Source organism: Dipodomys spectabilis, unplaced genomic scaffold (assembly GCF_019054845.1).
Source record: "Dipodomys spectabilis isolate Male_0828 unplaced genomic scaffold, ASM1905484v1 ptg000054l, whole genome shotgun sequence".
Lineage (NCBI taxonomy): Eukaryota > Metazoa > Chordata > Mammalia > Rodentia > Heteromyidae > Dipodomys > Dipodomys spectabilis.
Genome location: NW_024870731.1, coordinates 664,668 through 687,227, shown reverse-complemented (window position 1 = coordinate 687,227; position 22,560 = coordinate 664,668). Strand labels below are relative to the sequence as shown.

Genomic DNA, 22,560 nt, shown 5'->3' with positions numbered 1-22,560 from the left:
GAGAGAACAAGTACAGGCAAAGGATGCAGAAGAAGGACATGGGTGAGGGTAAAGTGAAACATGTACTTAAAAAAAAAAAAACAACTTTGGGGGCTGGGAAGGTGGCTCAGTGGTAGAGCGCTTGCCTTGCATGCATGAGGCCCTGGGTTCGATTCCTCAGCACCACATAAGCAAAAAAAAAATCTGGAAGTGGTGCTGTGGCTCAAGTGGTAGAGCATTAGCCTTGAGCTGAAGAGCTGAGGGACAGCGCCCAGGCCCAGAGTTCAGGCCCCACGACTGGCAAAAAAAAAAAAAGAATTAAAATTCCTGCTGTGGGCACGGGTGGCTTGTGCCTGTAACCTTAGCTATTGGTTAAAAGCTAGAAGTGGAGGTGTGGCTCAAGTAGAGCTCTGGACTTGAGCAGAAAAGGTAAGAGACAGCACTCAGGCCCTGAGTTAAGCCCTCAATAGTACCACACACAAAAAATTCTGGGCCGGAGGCATGACTCAAGAGGTCCTGAATTCAAACCTCAGTGTCACCAAATTTTTTTTAAAAAGAAAGTTCTGAAACAGCTTAGGGGAAGTTCATGTGTTCAGTAGTATGAGGTTCAATCTACAGTAAATCTCCATTACTGCTTCCCTCCTCATCCATGAAGAAAAAAAGCTAAAGTTTCTAAATTCCTAGGATTTTTTTTTTTCTTTTTAAGATGGTAGTACTGGCCGGGAATGTGGCTTCATGGTAGAATGCTTGCCTAACATGCATCAAACTCTGGGTTCCATTCCTCAGTATCACATAAACAGAAAAAGTTGGAAAGTGGCTGAAGTGGCTGAGTGCTAGCTTTCAGCAAGAAAGCTTAGGGACAATGCCCAGGCCGTGAGGTCCAGCCAGGACTGGCACACGCACATGCACACGCACACACGAATCTAGGTCCAACCAGGCTTAGTGGTGAATATTTATAATTTCAATATTCTGGTGGTAAAGAAAGGAGGATCATGAGTTTGAGGCGAGCCTGGCTGTTTTGTTGTTTTGTTTTTGTTGGTCATAGGGCTTGAACTCTGAGCTTGGACGCTATTCCTGTGCTCTTCAGCTCAAGGTGAGTGCTCTACCGCTTGAGCCACAGCGCCACTTCTGGTTTTCTAGTGTTTTTTTATTTTTTTTGTCGGTTGTGGGGCCTGACCTCTGGGCCTGGGCACTGTCCCTCAGCTCTTCAGCTCAAGGCTAGCACTCTACCACTTAAGCCGCAGCACCACTTACTGCTTTTTTTGCTTATGTGGTGCTGAGGAATCGAACCCAGGGCCTCATGCATGCAAGGCAAGCACTCTACCACTGAGCCACCTTCCCAGCCCATCTAGTGGTTTATTGGAGATAAGACCCTCATGGAGTTTCCTGCCTGGGTGATCCTCAGATCTCAGCTTCCTGAGTAGCTAGGATTACAGGCGTGAGCCACGGGTACCCGGCTTAGCTTGGGTGTTTTAAGGAGGTGCTGCCACACACACAAAAAAAAGAAAAAGGAAATAAAATCCAGATGCACAGCATTGCAGTCTTTTATTTCATTTTTTGGTTGATCATGGGGCTTGAATTCTGGGCCCTGAATTTGGTGCTGTCCCTGAGCTCTTCAGCTCAATGTGAGCTCTCTACTTGAACCACAGTGCTACTTCCAGTTTTTCTAGTGGTTAATTGGAGATTAGAGTCTCACAGACTTCAGCCTCTTGAGTAGCTTGGTTTACAGGTATGAGCCACTAGCGCCTGGTTTGCTTCTTAAAAAAGAAAACAAAAACTTAAAAAGTGATATAAAGGTGATGTACAGAGGGAAGGGTTACAGTTACATAAGTGAGGTTCTCTGCTACTTCTGATGATCTGGGCTTGAGTCCTGCTGCAAGAAGTCTTCTGTCTTGAGGCTGGCTGAAGATGGAAGGTAAAAAATGAGTAAATCTATTCTCAGTTCAAAGCAAAGAACCCCTCCCTGCCCCATGTGGTTCTAGTTTCTCCCACCAGAGCATTAGAGATCTTCCACACACACACACTTTTTTTTTTTTTTTTTTTGATCTGGTCGTGGGGCCTGAACTCTGGGCCTGGGTGCTGTCCCTCAGCTCTTCAGCTCAAAGCTAGCACTCTACCACTTGAGCCACAGCGCCACTTCCGGCTTTTTTCCTTTTGCTTATGTGGTGCTGGGGAATGGAACCCAGGGCCTCATGCATGCAAGGCAAGCGCTCTACCACTGAGCCACCTTCCCAGCCCCCACACACACTTTTTTGGGGGCTTGAACTCAAGGCCTAGGCACTGTCCATGAGATTCTTTTGCTCAAGGCTTCTACTTGAACCACAGTGTGACTTCTGGCTTTTTCTGTTTATATGGTAATGAGGAATTGAACTCAGGGTTTCATGCATGTTAAGCAAGCACTCTACCTCAAAGCCACATTCCCAGCCCAGTACAGATCCCTTTTGACATGAAACTTGAATAGGAATATGTGGGAATCTTGGGAAGAAACAGCTTCTGTCCCTTTGGTTCCTAGCAGCTTTGTAAATTGGCTTTACCTTTTAACCTAGGAAAAGAGGTGGAGGTGGATCACTAATCCTGCTATTCCTCTCCCATCTCCCTACTCCTAGTACCACTTGAGCCACAGTGACACTTCTGGCTTTTTCTATTTATGTGGTACTAAGGAATCGAACCCAGGTTTTCATGCATGCTAGGCAAGCACTCTTTCACTAAGCAACATTCCCAGCCCTTCACTCCCCATTTCACAGCTCTACTTTATTTTCTCTTGTATCTTAAAAAAAAAAAAAAAAAAAAAACAGGGGCTGGGAAGGTGGCTCAGTGGTAGAGTGCTTGCCTTACATGCCTGAGGCCCTGGGTTTGATTCCTCAGCACCACATAAGCAGAAAAAGCCGGAAGTGGGGCTGACGCTCAAGTGGTAGAGTGCTAGCCTTCAGCTGAAGAGCTGAGGGACAGTGCCCAGGCCCAGAGTTCAGGCCCCACACCCGTCATAAACAAAACAAAATAAAACAGTACTTGAACTCTTTAAACTTTAAACTTGAACTCAGGGCCTGGGTGCTGTTCTTTAGCTTTTTCACCCAAGGCTAGTGTTCTACCTCCACTTCTGGCTTTTTGATTGTTAACTGGAGATGAGTCTCAGGAACTTTCTTTCTTGTCCAGGCTGGCTTTGAACCTTGATCTTCAGATCTAAGCCTCTTGAGTAGCTAGGATTACAGGAATGATTTTCTTTTCATTCTTTTTGCTTTTCTATCCTACTTCTTGTGACCTTGCTTTCACTACTTCTCGTTTTTGGAAGCTGAATTAACTAACCTGCTGAAATGTGCATGCAAATAAATGCAGCTTGAAAAACACTGACATGAAAGAAACAGAGAAGGAATTTTGGAAGAATGAAATCATAAATACTATAAGAAGCAAGAGCTGAGATGAACACTACTGACTCATACCTGTAATCCTAACCTCTTAGGAAGCCGAGATCTCGGGAATCACAGTTCAGAGCCAGCCTAAGCAGAAAAACCAGGCTGGAAGAGTGCCAGCTGAGCAAGTACAAGGGCTTGAATCCAAGACCCAGGACTAGCACAAAAAGAAAAAATAAAATAGGCAAAAACCAAAACAGTTGCCTAGGGCTGGGAATGTGACTTAGTGGTAGAGTGCTTACTTAGCATGCATGAAGCCCTGGGTTTGATTCCTCAGTACCACATAATGAGAAAAAGGAGGAAGTGGCACTGTGGCTCAAGTAGTAGAGTGCTAGCCTTGCGCAAAAGAAGCTCAAGGACAGTGCCCAGGCCCTGAGTTCAAGTGTCAGGAGTGGCAAAAAGAAAACACCATAAAACAGCTGCCTAGCTTCAAGGAGTCTGGTTGGCTGACAACCTTCAGCTGTCCCAATAGCATTCCCATGGAACATAGCACTCCAGTGAGCAGTCTGTTTCAGGATTGTCTTTTTTTTTTGTCGGTCATGGGGCTTGAACTGGGCCTGGGCGCTGTCCCTCAGCTCTTCAGCTCAAGGCGAGCGCTCTGCCACTTGAGCTACAGCACCATTTCCAGTTTTCTAGTGGTTTATTAGAGATAGGAGTCTCACGGTCTTTCCTGCCCAGGCTGGCTTTGAACCGAGATCCTCAGATCTCAGCCTCCTGAGTAGCTAGGATTACAGGCATGAGCCACCGGCGCCCACCAGCATTGTCTTTTAATCTATTGGGGTGGCAGACTCTGAGATTTACACTGTTACTTCCTTACCTTTCTTTTTGTTGTTGTTGTTGGTTGTGGGGCTTGAACTCAGGGCCTGGGCCCTATCTCTGAGCTCTTGTTGCTCAAAGCTAGGGCTCTACCACTATGAGGCACTTCTAGTTTTCTGGTCGTTAATCCAAAACAAGATTTCATGGTCTTTCCTGCCTAGCTGGCTTCAAATTGCCATCCTCAGCTCTCATCTTCCTAAGTAGACAGGGTTACAGGCAAGAGCCACTGACACTTGGCTATTGGCATGTGCAGCTACTTGAATTCAGGGCCTGCATGCTGTCCCTTAGCTTTTTGGCTCAAGGTTAGCACTCTACCACAGCTACAGTCACTTTGGACTTTTTGGAGGTTCACTGGAGCCAGAGTCCTAGGAACTTTCCTGCTTCAAACTCTGATACTTGGATCTCAGCCTCCTGAGTAGCTAGCGTTATAGGCATGAACCATTGGTGCAAGGCCTTTTGGCACATTTTTTTTTTTTTTTTTTTTTTGGGTCCAGTTGTGGGCTGGGCCCGGGCACTGTCCCTCAGCTCTTCAGTTCAAGGTTAGCACTCTACCACTTGAGCCACAGCACCACTTCCGGCTTTTTTTTCCTGCTTATGTGGTGCTGAGGAATCGAACCCAGGGCCTCATGCATGCAAGGCAAGTGCTCTACCACTAAGCCACTTTCCCAGCCCCTTTTGGCACATTTTTATCCCTGATAAAGTCATATACCTGGGATTCAGGTTGTCATTAGAAATTTAATCTGCTAATGAACACTGTTTCCTTATTTAACTAATTTTATTTATTCTCAGAACCATTTTGGTTTCCCTTTACATCTTTTCAAATCTTTATTGACAGTAGATTCACTAGTCTTAGTGAACATTTTGCTTTGGGTCATATAGTAAAAACCAAGTCTTAAGGAAAGAAAATTTTCTGCCTGAGGTACCAGCTAAGCTGTGCGATATCCAGTCAATACCATGGGTATTTCAGTAATTATTTGCTCTGTAACAAAACTTGTCTTAAATAATAATTATATATTTGTTTATGATTCTACGAACTGCTTAAGTAGCCCCTGACAGCATGGCTCTTTTTTTTGGGGGGGGGGTCTGGTCGTGGGGCCTGAACTCTGGGCCTGGGTGCTGTCCCTCAGCTCTTCAGCTCAAGGCTAGCACTCTACCACTTGAGCCACAGTGCTACTTCCGGCTTTTTTCTTTTTGCTTATGTGGTGCTGAGGAATAGAACCCAGGGCCTCAGGCATGCAAGGCAAGCCTCTACCACTGAGCCACCTTCCCAGTCCCAACATGGCTCTTTTATGTTCTTTTTTTTTTTTTTTTTTGTCGGTCGTGGGGCTTGAACTCTGGGCCTGGGCGCTGTCTCTCAGCTCTTCAGCTCAAGGCGAGTGCTCTACCACTTGAGCTACAGCGCCACTTCCGGTTTTCTGGTGGTTTATTGGAGATAGGAGTCTCACGGTCTCTCCTGCCCGGGCTGGCTTTGAACCACGATCCTCAGATGTCAGCCTCCTGAGTAGCTAGGATTACTGGCGTGAGCCACCGGCGCCCGGCTCTTTTATGTTCTTTTTTTTTTTTTTTGGTCCGGTCATGGGGCCTGAACTCTGGGCCTGGGCACTGTCCCTCAGCTCTTCAGCTCAAGGCTAGCGCTCTACCACTTGAGCCACAGCGCCACTTCCGGCTTTTCTTTTCTTCTGCTTATATGGTGCTGAGGAATCGAACTCAGGGCCTCATGCATGCAACTTCCCAGCCCTTATGTTCTTTTTGAGGCTAAGCTTACTCCAAAAGATTTTATTCTGAGCTGATGGATCCATGGCCTATCTACTCACTTCTGGCCCACATCCAGGACTTTGTCCTTGTAGGCTTTAATCCCCAAAGATGTGTCTTTTCAAATGTTCTGTCAGAACAACTGAACTCCCTCTGGTTCTCAGAGGGCAAAAACTAGCTAGCTTCAGAGCTTCTTAGAGTCTAGCTTTTGGATCTCAGTATGGACAACTTATTTGCCAAATCTATTTAGAAGACCAATTCAGATTCATGAAAGTTATTAATTTTTAAACTATTTTTTGTGTGCCAGTCCTGGGGCTTGAACTCAGGGCCTGGCTGGTGTCCCTGAGCTTCTGTGCTCAAAGCTAGCACTGTATGACTTGAGCCACAGTTCCGTTTCTGGCTTTTTGGTGGTCAGTTGGAGATAAGAGACTCAGACCTTCCTATCTAGGCTGGCTTCACATTAGATCTTAGCCTCCTGACTGGCTAGGACTACAAATTATAGGTATAAGACATTGTTTCACTTGGAAGTGGTGCTGTGGCTCAAGCGGTAGAGCGCTCGCCTTGAGCTGAAGAGTGCAGGGACAGTGCCCAAGCCCAGAGTTCAAGCCCCACCACCGGCAAGAACAAAAAACAAAACAAAACAAAAAGACACTTTCACAACAAGAGAATTTCTTTAAGATGAAATCAACTCAGTCTCTCTCATTTTCATCTTATGCAAGGTTATATATAATTCTTTACTAGGGATATTTAAAATTATTACTATGTAATTTCTATACTACCTCCTTCTTTGGGGATGGAGTTGGGATTTGAACTTGGTACACACTTGACAGATTCCCTACCACTTTGGCTAGGACTACAGTCCAACTCTACATTTTTCTTTTTTTACCCCCTCTTTCTTCTTTCCTCCTCCATTATTATTATTATTATTGTCATGGGGCTTGAACTCTGGGCCTGGGTGCTGTCCCTCAGCTCTTCAGCTGGAGGCTAGCACTCTACCACTTGAGCCACAGCACCACTTCCTGTTTTCTGGTGGTTTACTGGAGATAAGAGTCTCATGGACTTTCCTGTCCAGGCTGGCTTTGAACCTCAGATCTCAGCCTCCTGAGTAGCTAGGTTTACAGACATGAGCCACCAGCACCCAGCTTTCTTTTTCTTTTTCTTTTTTGCCGGTCGTGGGGCCTGAATTCGGGGCCTGGGCGCTGTCCCTCAGCTCTTCAGCTCAAGGCTAGCGCTCTACCACTTGAGCCACAGTGCCACTTCCAGCTTTTTCTGCTTATGTGGTGCTGAGGAATCAAACCCAGGGCCTCATGCATGCAAGGCAAGCACTGTATCACTGAGCCACCTTCCCAGCCCTGAGCTTTCTTTTCTTTTCCGGACTTCAACTTATTCTTTCCCTTCCTTTCCCTTTCTTTCTTTCTTTCTTTCTTTTTTTTAATGCTTTTTTATTTGTTTATGCAGTGCTTTTGATGGAACCCAGGGTCTTTTTTTTTTTTTTTTTGGGTCCAGTCATGGGCCTGAACTCTGGGCCTGGGTGCTGTCCCTCAGCTCTTCAGCTCAAGGCTAGCATTCTACCACTTGAGCCACAGCGCCACTTCTGGATTTTTTTTTTTCCTGCTTATGTGGTGCTGAGGAATCGAACCCAGGACCTCATGCATGCAAGGCAAGCGTTCTACCACTGAGCCACCTTCCCAGCCCTCCCTTTCTTGTCTTGGGGTTTGAACTCTGGGCTTGGGCACTGTATCTGAGTTTATTTTTTGCTCAAGGCTAGTGGAGCCACAGTTCTACTTTTGGCTTTTTGGTAGTTAACTGGATATAAGAATCACATGGATCTGTGTGCCAGTGGCTCACGCCTGTAATCCTAGCTACTCAAGAGGCTGAGATCTGAGGATCGCGGTTCAAAGCCAGCCCGGGCAGGAAACTCAGTGAGACTCTTCTCTCCAATAAACCACTAGAAAACTGGAAGTGGTGCTGTGGCACAAGCGGTAGGGCTCTCGCCTTGAGCTGAAGAGCACAAGGACAGCACCCAGGCCCAGAGTTCAAGTCTCATGACCTACCAAAAAAAAAAAAAAAGAAAAGAAAGAAAAGAATCACATGGACTTTTCTGCCCTGGCTGGCTTTAAACTGTGAACCTTAGATCTCAGCCTCCTTGGTAGTTAGGATTACAAGCATCAATCACTAGAACCTAGCTGCACATTTATTTTTTTACAGCCCATGCTCATGATGCTTTGTGCTGTAAAGATAATTAAGTATAAGCAACAATTAGTGGTTTATACCTTTAATCCCAGGACTCAAGAGGCTGAATCTAGAAAATTGTTGTGATAAGACCCGCATAGGCTGGAAAACCATAAACAACCAATGTAGTTCAAAATTAATAAGCTGTATCTTATCCCATTACTGGACTAGAAACTGCTTTGAAAACAGGAGATAGAACTGTCAAACAATTATTTTCTGGCACATTGCTTGACAGTGTAGATTGTTGATCAGCCATTCACAAATGTTTCTATTCAAAGGACCTGTGAAAATACACATACTTTTTGTATTTTAGTTTGTTACAAATACAGATACATGTGGGGCCCTGGTGGCTCACACCTAGAGTTATAGCTACTCAGGAGGCTGAGATTTGGGAATCGTGGTTAGCCAGCCTGGGGAGAAAAATCCTTGTGAGACTTTTTTTTTTTGTTTTTTTTATTTTTTTTTTTGGTCCGGTCGTGGGCTACTTCTGGGTTTTTTTTTTCCTTTTTGCTTATGTGGGGCTGAGGAATTGAACCCAGGGCCTTATGCATGCAAGACAAGCGCTCTACCACTGAGCCACCTTTCCAGCCCCGACTTTTTTTTTTGTCGGCCATGGGGCTTGAACTCTGGGCCTAGGCGCTGTCCCTCAGCTTTTCAGCTCAAGGCAAGTGCTCTACTACTTGAGCCACAGCGCCACTTCCAGTTTTCTGGTGGTTTATTGGAGATAAGAATCTCATAGACTTTCCTGCACCGGCTGGCTTTGAACCTTGATCCTCAGATCTCAGCCTCCAGAGTAGCTTGGATTACAGGCGCGAGCCACTGACTTCTGGTTCCTGTGAGACTCTTATCTCCAAAAAATTACCAAAAGAAAAAAAAAAAAAGAGCCAGGAGTGATTGTATGGCTCAAGTGTCTTGAGCAAAAGAAGCTCAGGGACAGCTCCAGGACTAAAAACAAACAAAACAGAACAAAAAGCCAAACACAGAAAATACAGAGACATGCCCATATTGAAATGTTAAATTCAAAAATTTCACAAACTGATAGTAATCATGAAGCCAGCTATCATAATATAAAGTACATAAAGTACAATGCACTTAGAACCTTAGAAGCCCTCTTACTGCCCCATCAGGGGACCCTCTTACATTTGATAGTCTTTGGCTTGTCTTAGAATTTGCAGAGCCTTTATGTCTCCTCCTTCAGCTTTTCTCATAAAACCTCCATGTAGTCACTCTCACTCCAGAGTGGGTTGTGTTTGGGGGTGTCTTATACATAGAAATATAAACCTAGGGGCTGGGAAGGTGGCTCAGTGGTAGAGCACTTGCCTTACATGCCTGAGGCCCTGGGTTCGATTCCTCAGCACCACATAAGCAAAAAGAAAAAAGCCAGAAGTGGTGCTGTGGCTCAAGTGGTAGAGTGCTATCCTTGAACTGAAGAGCTGAGGGACAGCGCCCAGACCCAGAGTTCAGACCTCACGACCAGACCCCTCCCCCCCCCCAAAACAAAAGAAGCTCAGAGTTGGGCACCGGTGGCTCAAGCCTATAATCCTAGCTGAGATCTGAGGATCACAGTTCAAAGCCAGCTCAGGCAGGAAACTCTGAGACTCGTATCTCCAATAAACCACTAGAAAACTGGAAGTGGCGCTGTGGCTCAAGAGATAGCGTGCTTGTAATAGCCGGGCGCTGGTGGCTCACGCCTGTAATCCTAGCTACTCAGGAGGCTGAGATCTGAGGATCGAGGTTCAAAGCCAGCCCGGGCAGGAGAGACCGTGAGACTCCTATCTCCAGTAAAACACCAGAAAACCGGAAGTGGCCCTGTAGCTCAAGTGGTAGAGCGCTCTCCTTGAGCTGAAGAGCTGAGGGACAGCGCCCAGGCCCAGAGTTCAAGCCCCACGACCGACAAAAAAAAAAACCAAGAGATAGCGTGCTTGCCTTGAGCTGAAGAGCACAGAGACAGCGCCTAAGCCCAGAGTTCAAGCCCCAAGATAGACTTTAAGATGGGGAAAAAAAAAAAGCTCAGGAACACCCTCTCCTACCCTGCAGGACAGACACACACTCACACACACACACATACACAAAAAAGGGTTAAAAAGGGTGTGTGGTACACTCCTGTAATTCCATTATTCCGATGTTGAGGCAGGAAGATGGAGACTTGGAAACAAGTCTGGGCTACATAGCAATAATGTTCTTTTCTTTTCGTCGGTCTTGGGGCTTGAACTCTGGGCCTGGGCGCTGTCCCTCAGCTCTTCCACTCTACCACTTGAGCCACAGCGCTACTTCCTAATGTTCTTTCTTTTCCTTCCTTTAGTGGGGCTTGAGCTCAGGGCCTGGGTGTGGTACCTCAGCTTTTTCACTCAAGGCTAGCTCCACCACTTTGAGTTACAGCACTACTTCCTCAAATATCCCAGCTTCCTGGTGACAGACAGAAACCCACAATTGGAAAAAGGAGTCACCAACATTCAGTAGTCAATAGGGCTAGGAATCATTTAATGGCCATGGCATCTGACCTCCACTATACCAACGCAGTGAAGACCAGCAATGAAGTCAAATAGCTCAGGGTATTTAAAGGCAAGGTCCATAGGGGAGTGGGCCATCACTGGCAGGTGGCCAGTGGTAGTTTCAAAGAAGCAAGTTACAGAAGCAGAGCTAGCAGTTAGTGATTACAAAATGGCAATTATAATTCCAATCATTCAGTAACCAAGGCCATAAGTCACAGGCAAAGTCTTTATTCCAAATCTTCCCATCAAAGTAGCAAGTTAGTGAAATAACAGTTAGTCTCATACACGAAGTACTATGTCCTTGAAGCAAAAACCACATTCCAAATTTCTTACTTATCACACCCCAAAATCAAACCACCTTCCAGGTTTTCTGGCTCTGAGTTTCCTATTATCTATCAAACTCCAGTAACCTGGTGTTTTAATTTACTTCAAACCTTTATCTCTGGAACTTTCCCTTTAATGACTAACCTGGAGTTTCTACAAGGAGATTCTGCCTTTCAAGTTTGGCCTCATTCTTACTTTACAAATTTCAGTAAATGCCAGACCTCAATTTATTCCATTCCTAGGGTTTGTTACTTATTTTTCTCTGGTTTCCTGGGACTTGTTTGTCCCAGTTAAGTTTCGTTTTTCCTTGGTCTAAGTAATACTCTATTTGTTTAATTTAACCTGGGACTAGCACTTCCGGGTTTTGGTGGTTAATTGTAGTCTCATGGATTTTCCTGCGGCAGCTGGGTTTGAACCATGATCCTCAGATCTCATCCTCTTACAGGCGTGAGCCACCCGGGCCTGGCCGAACTGAATTTCAGTGGAAAGCCAGGAGGTAGAGGGGAGGGGTGTTAAGCGAGCCTTAGACTAGTTAAGTGACAAGAGCGCTTGTCTAGCATAAGCGAGGCCCTGGGTGCGATCGATACATTATTAAATCAGTCAGGAAGCCTTTACCCCTATGCTGCTACGTTCATTTTAGTTCCACTCTGAACCCATCTCTTAATATTCAACATGGCCGCATGCACAGCTTCAAACAACATGGCCGCTCTGCCAGAAACAAATATGGCTACCATGGCCTCACTGTCCCCGGAAACAAGGGAGCTGCCAGAAGCAACACGTCCGCGATTCCTCCAGCATTTCCAGTAGCTATCATTGCCGCTTCAGAAATAGTGTGGAGCCGGAAGTGACTTTTGGTTTTGAATTTCTTTCCGGTTAGCCGGGGGGCGTGAGAACGGGGTGTTTCTTTCGGAGAGGGCTGGGAGGTGCCCGATTCGAGGAGCTCTGGAAGGTTAGCATGTCGGACACGTGGAGCTCCATCCAGGCCCACAAAAAGCAGCTGGATTCGCTTCGCGAGCGGCTTCAGCGGAGGCGGAAGCAGGACTCCGGGCACCTGGGTGAGGCGCGGGGCGCCGGGCCGCAGCCGGCCGGGGAGGGAGCGAGCCCGCCTGGAGAGCAGGGAGGCTCCGCAGCTGCGCCCTTCCCCCGGCCTTCGGCCCTCCCTCCTCCCTCCCGCGGGAACCCGCAGTGTCTTCCGCCCGCTTCTGCCGGAGCGCCCCGGAGCCCCGCTTCGGTCACCTGACCCCTCCCTCGCCGTCGGGGAACGTCCCTAGGAGTCCTCCGGGGCCCGGGAGGCAGGACTCCCGCTCCCTTTGTGTGCGCATCCTGGGGCTGGGTGCCATCCCTAAGGTCTAGAGCTCTAACTCTTGAGCCACAACTTCACTTCCAGCATTTTAGTGGTTAATTGGAGATGAGTCTCATGGACTTCTCTGCCTGGGCTGACTGCGAGCCGCGATCCTCAGATCCCAGCTTTGGGTAGCTAGGATTACAGGCTTGAGCCGTTTGCTACCGCTATGACGCTTTGTTTTCCCTCGTTTTAGCGATTTCTTTGTGTAGCAGTCATTTCTTTACGACCTTGGGCACTGTAAGCCAGGGTCTGACCTTTAGGTCCACCCACAGTGGCCCATACAGGTTGCACTAGATGGTGCAAAACATGCGGAAAACTGGCATTTACATACATAGCAAGAAGGTGAAAACAAAAAGCATTTCCTTTTGTCTTTGAAAGATAATTTTCTTTTTCCGTTTTTGACTGGCAGTCCAGATTACCATCCTCCCAAATACTTTAACATATTTCAAAAGGTAGTCCTTGAAGCTACATTACCAGTCATTTAGATTTCTCTTCAAAGGTATATGTAGGTTTTTTTCCACCCGATAATGCACATATTAACACTGTCTCTTTTGCCAGTACTGAGGTTTGAACTCAGGGACTCGTGCTTTTGATAGGCTGGGGCTCAACCACTTGAGCCATGCCTTCAGTCCTGCTTTCTTTCCCTCCCTTCCTTTCCTTTCCTTTACTTTTTTAGCTGCCCTGGGGCTTGAACTCAGGGCCTTGGCACTGTTCCTGAGCTGCTTCTGCTCAAGATTAGTTCTCTACCACTTGAGCCACAGCTCCATTTCTGGCTTTTTTGGTAGATTTTGTGAAGAATCTCACAGACTTTCCTGCCTGGGCTGACTTCAAATGGTGATGATTTCAGGTGTGACCTTGGCCCTTGCCCTCTGCTCTGCTTTTTGCTGTTAATTTTGGAGATGCAGTCTGCTGAACTTTTCTGCTTGGGCTGGCTTGGAACTGTGATCCACCTGATTTAAATTGCTAGGATTGTAGGAGTGAGCCACTATCCCTGGAGCTTACTACAAATGTTTTGACTAACCTCTGTTATCACTTAAATGTAAATATTATGTAAATTTGTATACCTTAACAATATGATAGTGCTTCCTATAACAAGTATTTTGGAGGTTGTAACTAAGCATTTATTATTTGATATTTATGCATTATTTGATTTTCAGAATACAGAGGTGAAACACAGCTTATCACTGTTCTTGTGCTACTCCAAAAAAATGTATTTCTTAGAGTTTTCAGACTTAGGAAGACACTAAAACATATTTAATTTATTATATTGTTATGTAAGGTATAAGCAGAGACTTGATAAAAATTCTCATAATAAATAAAAATTTGGGGCTGTGAATGTGGCTTAGTGGTAGAGTGCTTGTCTAGAATGCATGAAGCCCTAGGTGCGATTCCTCAGTACCACCTAAACAGAAAAGGCCAGAAGTGGCACTGTGACTCAAGTGGTAGAATGCTAGTCTTGAGCAAAAGATGCTGTTCGACAGTGCCCAGGCCGTGAGTTCAAGCCTCAGGACTGGCAAGGAAATAAAAAAAATTTCTAATACATCTTGATTTTTGTAGCATTACTGAAATCTGATCATTGTTAATGAGTTCTAAAATAAATGGCAGAGATTTTGGTGGACACAGGGGTGCTTCCTTGTAATCTGAGGCAGATTTATTGGGAGTTCAAGGTATGCCTGGGTTACATATGGAGTTCAAGGCCAACCTAGTTACACAAAAAAACTCTGGAATACCTTTGCTCTTGGTATTTGTGTTAGTGGTGTTTTGTTGCTTTTTTGTTTGTTACTTTAAGTCATCTGGGCGAGGCTGCTTTATAATAAAAGAAGTTTATTTGGCTTTCAGTTTGGGGGAAGATGAAACTTCAAATACCATGGCTTTAGCACCTGGACAAAGTTTTTAATGGCTGTATCACATGTGTATGTCTGCATCTCAACCAGATTGTGGGGTCTCTTCTCTCCACATAACTCCCTAGAATTAATTCACAGGGCTCCATCTTAATGTCCCTAACCTAGTCGTTTCTATCCCTGAACACTTTCGTAGGATTAAATTTCTACTCTTAAAAACTATTAACAGGGGCTGGAAGGTAGCTCAGTGGTAGAGCGCTTGCCTTAAATGCATGAGGCCCTGGGTTTGATTCTTCAGCACCACATAAGCAAAAAGAAAAAAGCCGGAAGTGGCGCTGTGGCTCAAGTGGTAGAGTGTTAGCCTTGAGCTGAAGAGCTGAGGGACAGTGCCTAGGCCCAGAGTTCAGGCCCCACGACCAGACCAAAAACAAACAAACAAAAAATTATTAACAGGCTGGGAACATGGCTTAGTGGTACAATGCCTCGCATGCATGAAGCCCTGGGTTTGATTCCTCAGTACCACATAAACAGAAAAAGCCAGAAGTGGTGCTGTGGCTCAAGTGGTGGAGCTCTAGCCTTGAGCACAGAGATGCTTAGGGACAGTGCCCAGGCGGGAAAAACAACAACAACAAACTATTAACAAAGGATTTTGAGTATCAAACTCTTTCTTCAATGTGAGGGACTTTTATATTCAAAACAGCATTTCTAGCTAGGTGTCAGTGGCTCATGCCTATAATCTTAGCTACTCAGGAGCCTGAGATCTGAGGATCGTGGTTCAGTCAGCCCGGGCAGGAAAGTTCATGTGACTCTTATATCTAATAAACCACGAGAAAACAAAGTGGTGCTGTGGCTCAAGTGATAGAGCGCTTGTCTTGAGCTGAAGAACTCAAGGACAGTGCCTAGGCCCAGAGTTCAAGCCCCATGACTGACCAAAACAAAATAGCATTTCTAGTCAGGTGTCAGTGGTCCACACCTGTAATCCTCACAACTAAGGCTGGGATCTGAGGATCCAGGTTGGAAGGTAGCCCACGCAGGTAAGTTTGTGAGACGCTCATCTTCAGTTAACCAGCAAAAAGCCTGAAGCAGAGGTGAGTGTCAAGTGGCACAGTGCCAGCCTTGCTTAACTTCAAGCCCCAGGACCAGCACCAAAACCAAACCAAACCCAAACTGAGCACTGGTGGCTCAGGCCTGTAATCCTAGCTATTCAGGAGGCTGAGTTCTGAGGATCTGAGTTCAAAGCCAGCTGGGGCAGTAAAGTATGTGAGACTCTACAAAACACTACCAAAGAAGCCAGAAATATAGTTGTGGCTCAAGAATTACAGTGCTAGCCTTAAGCATAAAAGCTCAGGGACTGAGTTCAAGCCCCAGGACTGCCACTCTCCCACCCCCACAAAAATCATTTAGATATGAGAGGGCTGCTAAAGTGCTGCCTGAGTTTAAAACCAAAAAAAATTGAGAGAAGGTAGGTGGTATAAACATGTTAACTTATTTTCTTTGAAGCACAGCAGGGTAAAAGACACAGGGCAAAGAATTGGTATAGCATTTGATTTGATGGTACATGCCTATATCTCAGCACTGAAGAGGCTGAAGCTGAAGATTGCAAGTTTATGCTAGTTCATGCTACAATTAAATTTGGAAGTCTTCTCACCAAGTAAACAATGGGCAGTTCCCAGAAACATCCAGAATTATTTTGGCAATAGTGAAAGCTTGGGTATATGAGAAGTCATTTAGTGCTGAAGTTCATCTGATGAATGATGAGCGAGTATGAAAGATATATATACTGGGAATGCAGGAGAATTTGACTATGGACTATATAGACTGAAAATGCCATTTTTGTTTTGCTTCTTTTTCCCTGTTTTGTTTTGTGTGGGTTTTTTACTCAGGGCTCTGCTCTTGCTAGGCAAACACTCTATCTTGAGCCATGTCTCCTCCAGCCCTATTTGCCATGTTTCATTTTTGCTTTGTTCACTTTTAGATTTGCGGAATCCAGAGGCAGCACTGTCTCCAGCTTTCCGTAGTGATAGCCCAGTGCCTACTGCACCCACCTCTGGTGGCCCGAAACCCAGCACAGCTTCATCAGCTCCTGAATTAGCTACAGATCCTGAGTTAGAGAAGAAGTTGCTACACCACCTCTCTGATCTGACCTTAACGTTACCCACTGATGCTGTGTCCATCTGTCATGCCATCTCCACGGTAAAAGACCTGATAGAAGGATTTACCACTGTTTATGGTCAGATGTAATTGGGATTTACCACTTGTTTTTGCCTTCCTCTGTCTTCCTCCTCTAGCCAGATGCCCCTGTCACTCAAGATGGGGTGGAAAGCCTCCTACAAAAGTTTGCAGCCCAAGAGTTGATTGAGGTAAAGCGAGGTCTCCTACAAGATGATGCACATCCCACTCTTGTGACCTATGCTGACCATTCCAAGCTTTCTGCCATGATGGGTGCTGTGGCAGAAAAGAAAGGCCCTGGAGAGGTATCAGGGATTATCACAGGACAGAAGCGGCGTGCAGAACAGGACTCAACCACAGTAGCTGCCTTCACCAGCTCTTTAACCTCTGGTCTGGCCTCTTCAGCATCAGAGCCAGCTAAGGAGCCGGTCAAGAAGTCAAGGAAACATGCTGCCTCAGATGTTGATCTGGAGATAGAAAGCCTTTTGAACCAACAATCTACTAAGGAACAACAGAGCAAGAAGGTAGGAGTCATATGTAAGTGCTCAGTCACAGTTTTGGCAGAGATTTGCCTAAGCTTAGGCCTTTGAGTTGAGGGTTTAGAGTTGTGGTTCTAAACTAGGAGTGATTTTGCCCTATCTCCCTCCCCTTCAATAAAGACAGCAGGCAATGTCTGGAGACATTTTGTTTTCACAGCATGCCAAGTGCTATTGGCATCTGGTTGGTAGAAGCCAAGGATGCTACCTCGTATAATAGAGCAACTCCATTCCCCTTCCAAAAAAAGTCACAAAACATTAAGTCCAGTGTCAAGAAATCCAGATTTAGAGAAACCTTTATTGCTATGTAGCCCAGACTTGTTTCCAACTCTCCATCTTCCTGCCTCAACATGGGAATAATGGAATTACAAGTGTACCATTTACACCCTTTTAAAAATATTGTGTGTGTGTGTGTCTATGTGTGTATGAGTGTGTGTCCATCCTGCAGGGGAGGAGAGGGTGTTCCTGCTTTTTTTTTTTTTTTTGGTCAGTCATGGGGCTTGAACTCTGGGCGTGGACGCTGTCCCTGCGCTCTTCAGCTCAAAGCGAGTGCTCTGCTGCTTGAGCCACAGCGCCACTTCCAGTTTTCTAGTGGTTTATTGGAGATACGAGTCTCACAGAGTTTCCTGCCCGAGCTGGCTTTGAACCTTGAACCTTTGAACCTCAGATCTCAGCTTCCTGAGTAGCTAGGATTACAGGCGTGAGCCACCAGCACCTGGCTTCTATTTTAATTCTTTTTTTTTTTTTGTCGGTCGTGGGGCTTGAACTCTGGGCCTGGGCGCTGTCCCTCAGCTCTTCAGCTCAAGGCGAGCGCTCTACCACTTGAGCTACAGTGCCACTTCCGGTTTTCTGGTGGTTTATTGGAGATAGGAGTCTCACGGTCTCTCCTGCCCGGGCTGGCTTTGAACCGCGATCCTCAGATCTCAGCCTCCTGAGTAGCTAGGATTACAGGCATGAGCCACCAGCGCCCGGCTTTTTCTATTTTAATTCTTAAGTGCAGATTTGTGAGAAAGAGCCATGGCAGATCATATGATAGAAGGGCGGTTTCCATATTGTTTGCTCAGTTCTTCCCTTAGAAATGAATGTGAAATAATTTGTGGAGATGATTTAAGAGCTGATGTGATCTACAAACTCCTTTTAAGACCAAGGCTACTTCTGTCACAGGTCAGTCAGGAGATCCTAGAGCTATTAAACACCACAACAGCCAAGGAACAGTCCATTGTTGAAAAATTTCGCTCACGAGGTCGGGCCCAAGTGCAAGAATTTTGTGACTATGGGACCAAGGAAGAGTGTATGAAAGCCAGTGATGCTGACCGGCCTTGTCGAAAGCTGCACTTCAGGTTTCTTGGAGGGAATGTGGGATGGCTTTCTCAGAAGCGGTCATATTCTTTCTTGTCATTCCTTTCCAGTTTCTTTTTTTTTTTTTTTTTTTCGGGTCCGGTCGTGGGGCCTGAACTCTGGGCCTGGGCGCTGTCCCTCAGCTCTTCAGCTCAAGGCTAGCGCTCTACCACTTGAGCCATAGTGCCACTTCCGGCTTTTTGCTTATGTGGTGCTGGGGAATCGAACCCAGGGCCTCAGGCATAGCAAGCCAAGCGCTCTACCACTGAGCCACCTTCCCAGCCCCTCCTTTCCAGTTTCTGATTTGGCTAAGCCATAAACTCTGAAGGTACACTTAAACATACATGGGATGGGATACAGACTGCACTTTCAAATGGATAGGAGGCTTTTCCTTAATGGCCTCTTTTAGTAGGGTATTTTCTGTTGCTGACCCACAGTGAAAATATATGTCTTGGAGAAATAGGAACCTTGCCTCTTAGGGCAGTGTTTTAGTCTGCTCTATCCATCATCCAAGCCCTTCCTGGACTTGAAAAGAAACAAGAAAGCCAAGTCTTTGTTTAGAGAGGAATTAAAATTATTTGTGAACTATAGATTGCTTATCTAGTCTTTTCATCAAACTCTAACATATTAAAGGAGGTAAGTAAGATAGGAGACTTTCCAGTATTTGTGAAACTTGAATTGTGGGATGTACCTCTGAAGTACCATCTTAATTCTAATTCTTCCTTTTTTCTTTTGTCAGACGAATTATCAATAAACACACCGATGAGTCTTTAGGTGACTGTTCGTTCCTTAACACATGTTTTCACATGGATACGTGCAAATACGTTCACTATGAAATTGATGCTTGCATGGATTCTGAGGGTCCTGGCAGCAAGGACCATACACCAAGCCAGGAGCTTGCACTTACACAGAGTGTTGGAGGTGACGCCAGTGCAGATCGACTCTTCCCACCTCAGGTACCTCTGCCCAAAAGTCATCTCAATCTGTGGACTTATGTCTGAGTAAGGCAGCCATACATGTAAGATAAACCAGGGCATATAATTCAGCAATCTTCCTGATTGGGAATGGAGTGGGACCTGTACCTTTAAGAGTATCAGAAAATCAGATAGAAAGGAGGGATCAGGGCCACGAATCTGTGAAGGAAGGTAAGATGACCAAATACCACCTCACACAGTGGATCTGTTGCGATATCCGTTACCTGGACGTCAGTATCTTGGGGAAGTTTGCAGTTGTGATGGCTGACCCGCCCTGGGATATTCACATGGAGCTGCCCTATGGGACTCTGACAGATGATGAGATGCGCAGGCTCAACATCCCTGTACTGCAGGATGATGGCTTTCTTTTCCTCTGGGTCACAGGCAGGTAATGTAGTTCAAAGAGTAGGAATGGCAGCTATAGTACACAGTAAGTAAATATTAGGTTTTTCCTATCCTTGCTGTTAAAAGGTATGACTGATACAGCCTTTTCCCTTATGGAGCTTTAATGATTGAGTGTAGCAGAAATACTCAATCTAACTGTATTTGCTCCTTGAGAAACATAGGCCATTGAGAATAGATGATATATTTAATCTTTTCATGTTTTGATATGCCCTTGCATGTAAATATGCAGTGAACATCTACTAAAAAAAACAAACATGCATGTCTTTATAGGGCCATGGAATTGGGCAGAGAGTGTCTGAACCTTTGGGGGTAAGTAACAATTTTTTAAAGTTTTCCCCGAGGGAAATAAATACTTCTATAGTTGTAAGAATTATGTTGAGAGAAGGGGTGACACTGTCTTGATTTATGTAACTGTAACCCCTCTGTACACCACCTTTATAATTAAAAACAAAAAATTATGTTCTGTGAGTCCTTGCCTCTAGGTGGCACTTGTCTCTATAGTGTGAAAGCCTGGCTAAAGCTCTCTTTATCATCCAGTTATGAGCGAGTAGATGAAATTATCTGGGTGAAAACCAATCAACTGCAACGCATCATTCGGACAGGACGTACAGGTCACTGGTTGAACCATGGGAAGGAACACTGCTTGGTAAGTAGCAGTAGGGCCCAATTGAATAGGAGAAATTGATTTATTTCAAATAGTTCAAAAGCTGTGGTTTCATAAGGTGATACTGTTCTGTGATGAGCAGGTTGGTGTCAAAGGAAATCCACAAGGCTTCAATCAGGGTCTGGATTGTGATGTGATTGTAGCTGAGGTATGTGCTGAGGCATCTAATTTTAACATTCTTACTGTTGATGTCAGATGTATTTCTTTTTTTTTTTTTTTTGGGTCCGGTCGTGGGGACTGAACTCTGGGCCTGGGCGCTGTCCCTCAGCAATTCAGCTCAAGGCTAGCGCTCTACCACTTGAGCCACAGTGCCACTTCCGGCTTTTTTCTTTTTGCTTATGTGGTGCTGAGGAATGGAACCCAGGGCCTCATGCATGCAAGGCAAGCGCTCTACCACTGAGCCACCTTCCCAGCCCCCAGATGTATGTCTATCCCATTGTTTTTATTTGGCTCATAATAGAAAGTGCTAAAATTGCAATGTTGAATAACTTTAAAAAGTAGCTAGTATCTTCATTTCTTAGGTTCGCTCCACCAGTCATAAACCAGATGAAATCTATGGCATGATTGAGAGGCTATCCCCTGGTACTCGAAAGATTGAGCTATTTGGACGACCACACAATGTGCAACCCAACTGGTAAGGTCACTGGAGAGACTAGCCCCAAAGGGCAAAATTATTTATAACGAAGGACAGAAGTTAGTACGAGCTCCACACAGTGTACTAAATGGACTAAATTTGTAAATGGACCGCAGAGGATTCAAGTGACTTAAGCTCATATTTAAAACTGTTCTAGGACTGGGAATGTAGATTAGTGGTAGAGTGCTTGCTTACTATGCAGGAAGCTCTGGGTTTGATTCCTTAGTACCACATAAACAGAAAAAGTTGGAAGTGGTGTGTCTCAAGTGGTAGAGTACTACCCCTGAACAAAAAAAAGCTCAGAGACAGTGCCCAGGCTCTGAGTTCAAGCCCCAGGACTGGCAAAAATAAACATACAAATAAGCAAATTGTTCTATGGGAATCTGCAGTATTCACTGAAAACTCAACAGGTGGTTCTAGGATCCAAAGCTCTTCTCCAAAGTCTTTCACTTTTAAAGCTTAAGTATCTGTTCTATGGCATGTATTGAATCTGCCCCCTGGTGGTTACCAAGTGTTTGACATCTATAAAACGCATACAGATGAATTAGCTAGACCTCTATTACTAGCCTTTAAATAATACAGACATAACCTTTTTTTTTTTTTTGGCCAGTCCTGGGACTCTGTCCCTCAGCTCTTCAACTCAAGGTGAGTGCTCTACCGCTTGAGCCACAGCGCCACTTCTGGTTTTTGAGTGGCTTATTGGAGATAAGAGTCTCACGGAGTTTCCTGCCAGGGCTGGCTTTCAACTCCGATCCTCAGATCTCAGCCTCCTGAGTAGCTAGGATTACAGGTGTGAGCCACTGGCACCTGGCTCAGACATAATCTTTTAATATCAGCATCCATGGCAGTTCCTAACTAGTTGTACTATCATATAATATTCCAATATGATTGACAGTCTTTTATTTATTTTTTATTTTATTATTTTTTTGCTAGTCCTGGAGCTTGAACTCTGGGCCTAGGCACTGCCCTTGAACTTCTTTTTTTGAGCTGCGGGCCTGGGTGCTGTCGCTTAGAGTGCTAGATCTACCACTTGAGCCACAGTGTTACTTCCAGTTTTCTGGTGGTTTATTGGAGATAAGAGTCTCATGGACTTTCCTGCCCGGGCCGGTTTTGAACTGAGATCTGCGGATCTCAGTTTCTTGAGTAGCTAGGATTACAGGCATGAGCCACTAGTGCCCAGCTCTAAATGATAGTCTTTAAAAAGTACTAGCATGAATAGTTGGTGTTAGTCAGTCTTAATAAAAGATGTGCATCTTTTAACACTGTTAAGCCCTTTAATTCCAAGATTTCTGATTTAGCCCCACTTTGCCCCTTGTTTCAGGATTACCCTTGGGAACCAGCTGGATGGCATCCACCTACTAGATCCAGATGTGGTTGCACGGTTTAAGCAAAGGTATCCAGATGGCATCATCTCTAAACCTAAGAATCTGTAGAATTACCTCCTTAAATCTAGAACCATGGCTTCATAGGCAATACAAGAAGAATATTTGTAAAGTAGCTTTCCCCCTTATTTAAATAAAAGTTTGTACTGGAGTTAGAATTCTGAGGTAAAATTCTGGCTCTGTTGTGTAACTATGTGTGTTCTTGGGTAACTCATTTCTTGGTATGATGCCTTTTAAGTAAAGTGGGAATGTTAATACTACTCTAGAGGT

General features: G+C 45.2%; 1 protein-coding gene across 2 annotated transcripts; it reads left to right on the top strand.

Moving 5' to 3' along the window:
• The first annotated feature begins 11,835 nt into the window (after window positions 1–11,835).
• Window positions 11,836–22,480, top strand: Mettl3 (methyltransferase 3, N6-adenosine-methyltransferase complex catalytic subunit). 2 transcript variants are annotated; one of them, XM_042679703.1, is made up of 11 exons: window positions 11,836–12,057; window positions 16,164–16,381; window positions 16,477–16,881; window positions 18,058–18,233; window positions 18,971–19,187; window positions 19,406–19,593; window positions 19,881–19,919; window positions 20,148–20,256; window positions 20,354–20,422; window positions 20,796–20,908; window positions 22,230–22,480. In XM_042679703.1, the coding sequence occupies exons 1-11, from the start codon at window positions 11,958–11,960 to the stop codon at window positions 22,339–22,341; spliced, it is 1,746 nt and encodes a 581-aa protein (XP_042535637.1). In that variant the 5' UTR covers window positions 11,836–11,957; the 3' UTR covers window positions 22,342–22,480. The 2 variants fall into 2 exon arrangements, with proteins under 2 accessions (XP_042535637.1, XP_042535638.1); XM_042679704.1 differs by having other exon boundaries at window positions 11,837–12,057; window positions 20,357–20,422.
• The last annotated feature ends 80 nt before the right edge of the window (window positions 22,481–22,560 follow it).

Bases quoted from the DNA above. Each gene is read 5' to 3' on its own strand.
- Mettl3 (XM_042679703.1), top strand. From the start codon at position 11,958: ATGTCGGACACGTGGAGCTCCATCCAGGCCCACAAAAAGCAGCTGGAT. The intron at 16,382-16,476 runs GTAAAAGACCTG...TTCCTCCTCTAG, and splicing joins TCTGTCATGCCATCTCCACG to CCAGATGCCCCTGTCACTCA. The intron at 18,234-18,970 runs GTTTCTTGGAGG...TTCTTTTGTCAG, and splicing joins TGTCGAAAGCTGCACTTCAG to ACGAATTATCAATAAACACA.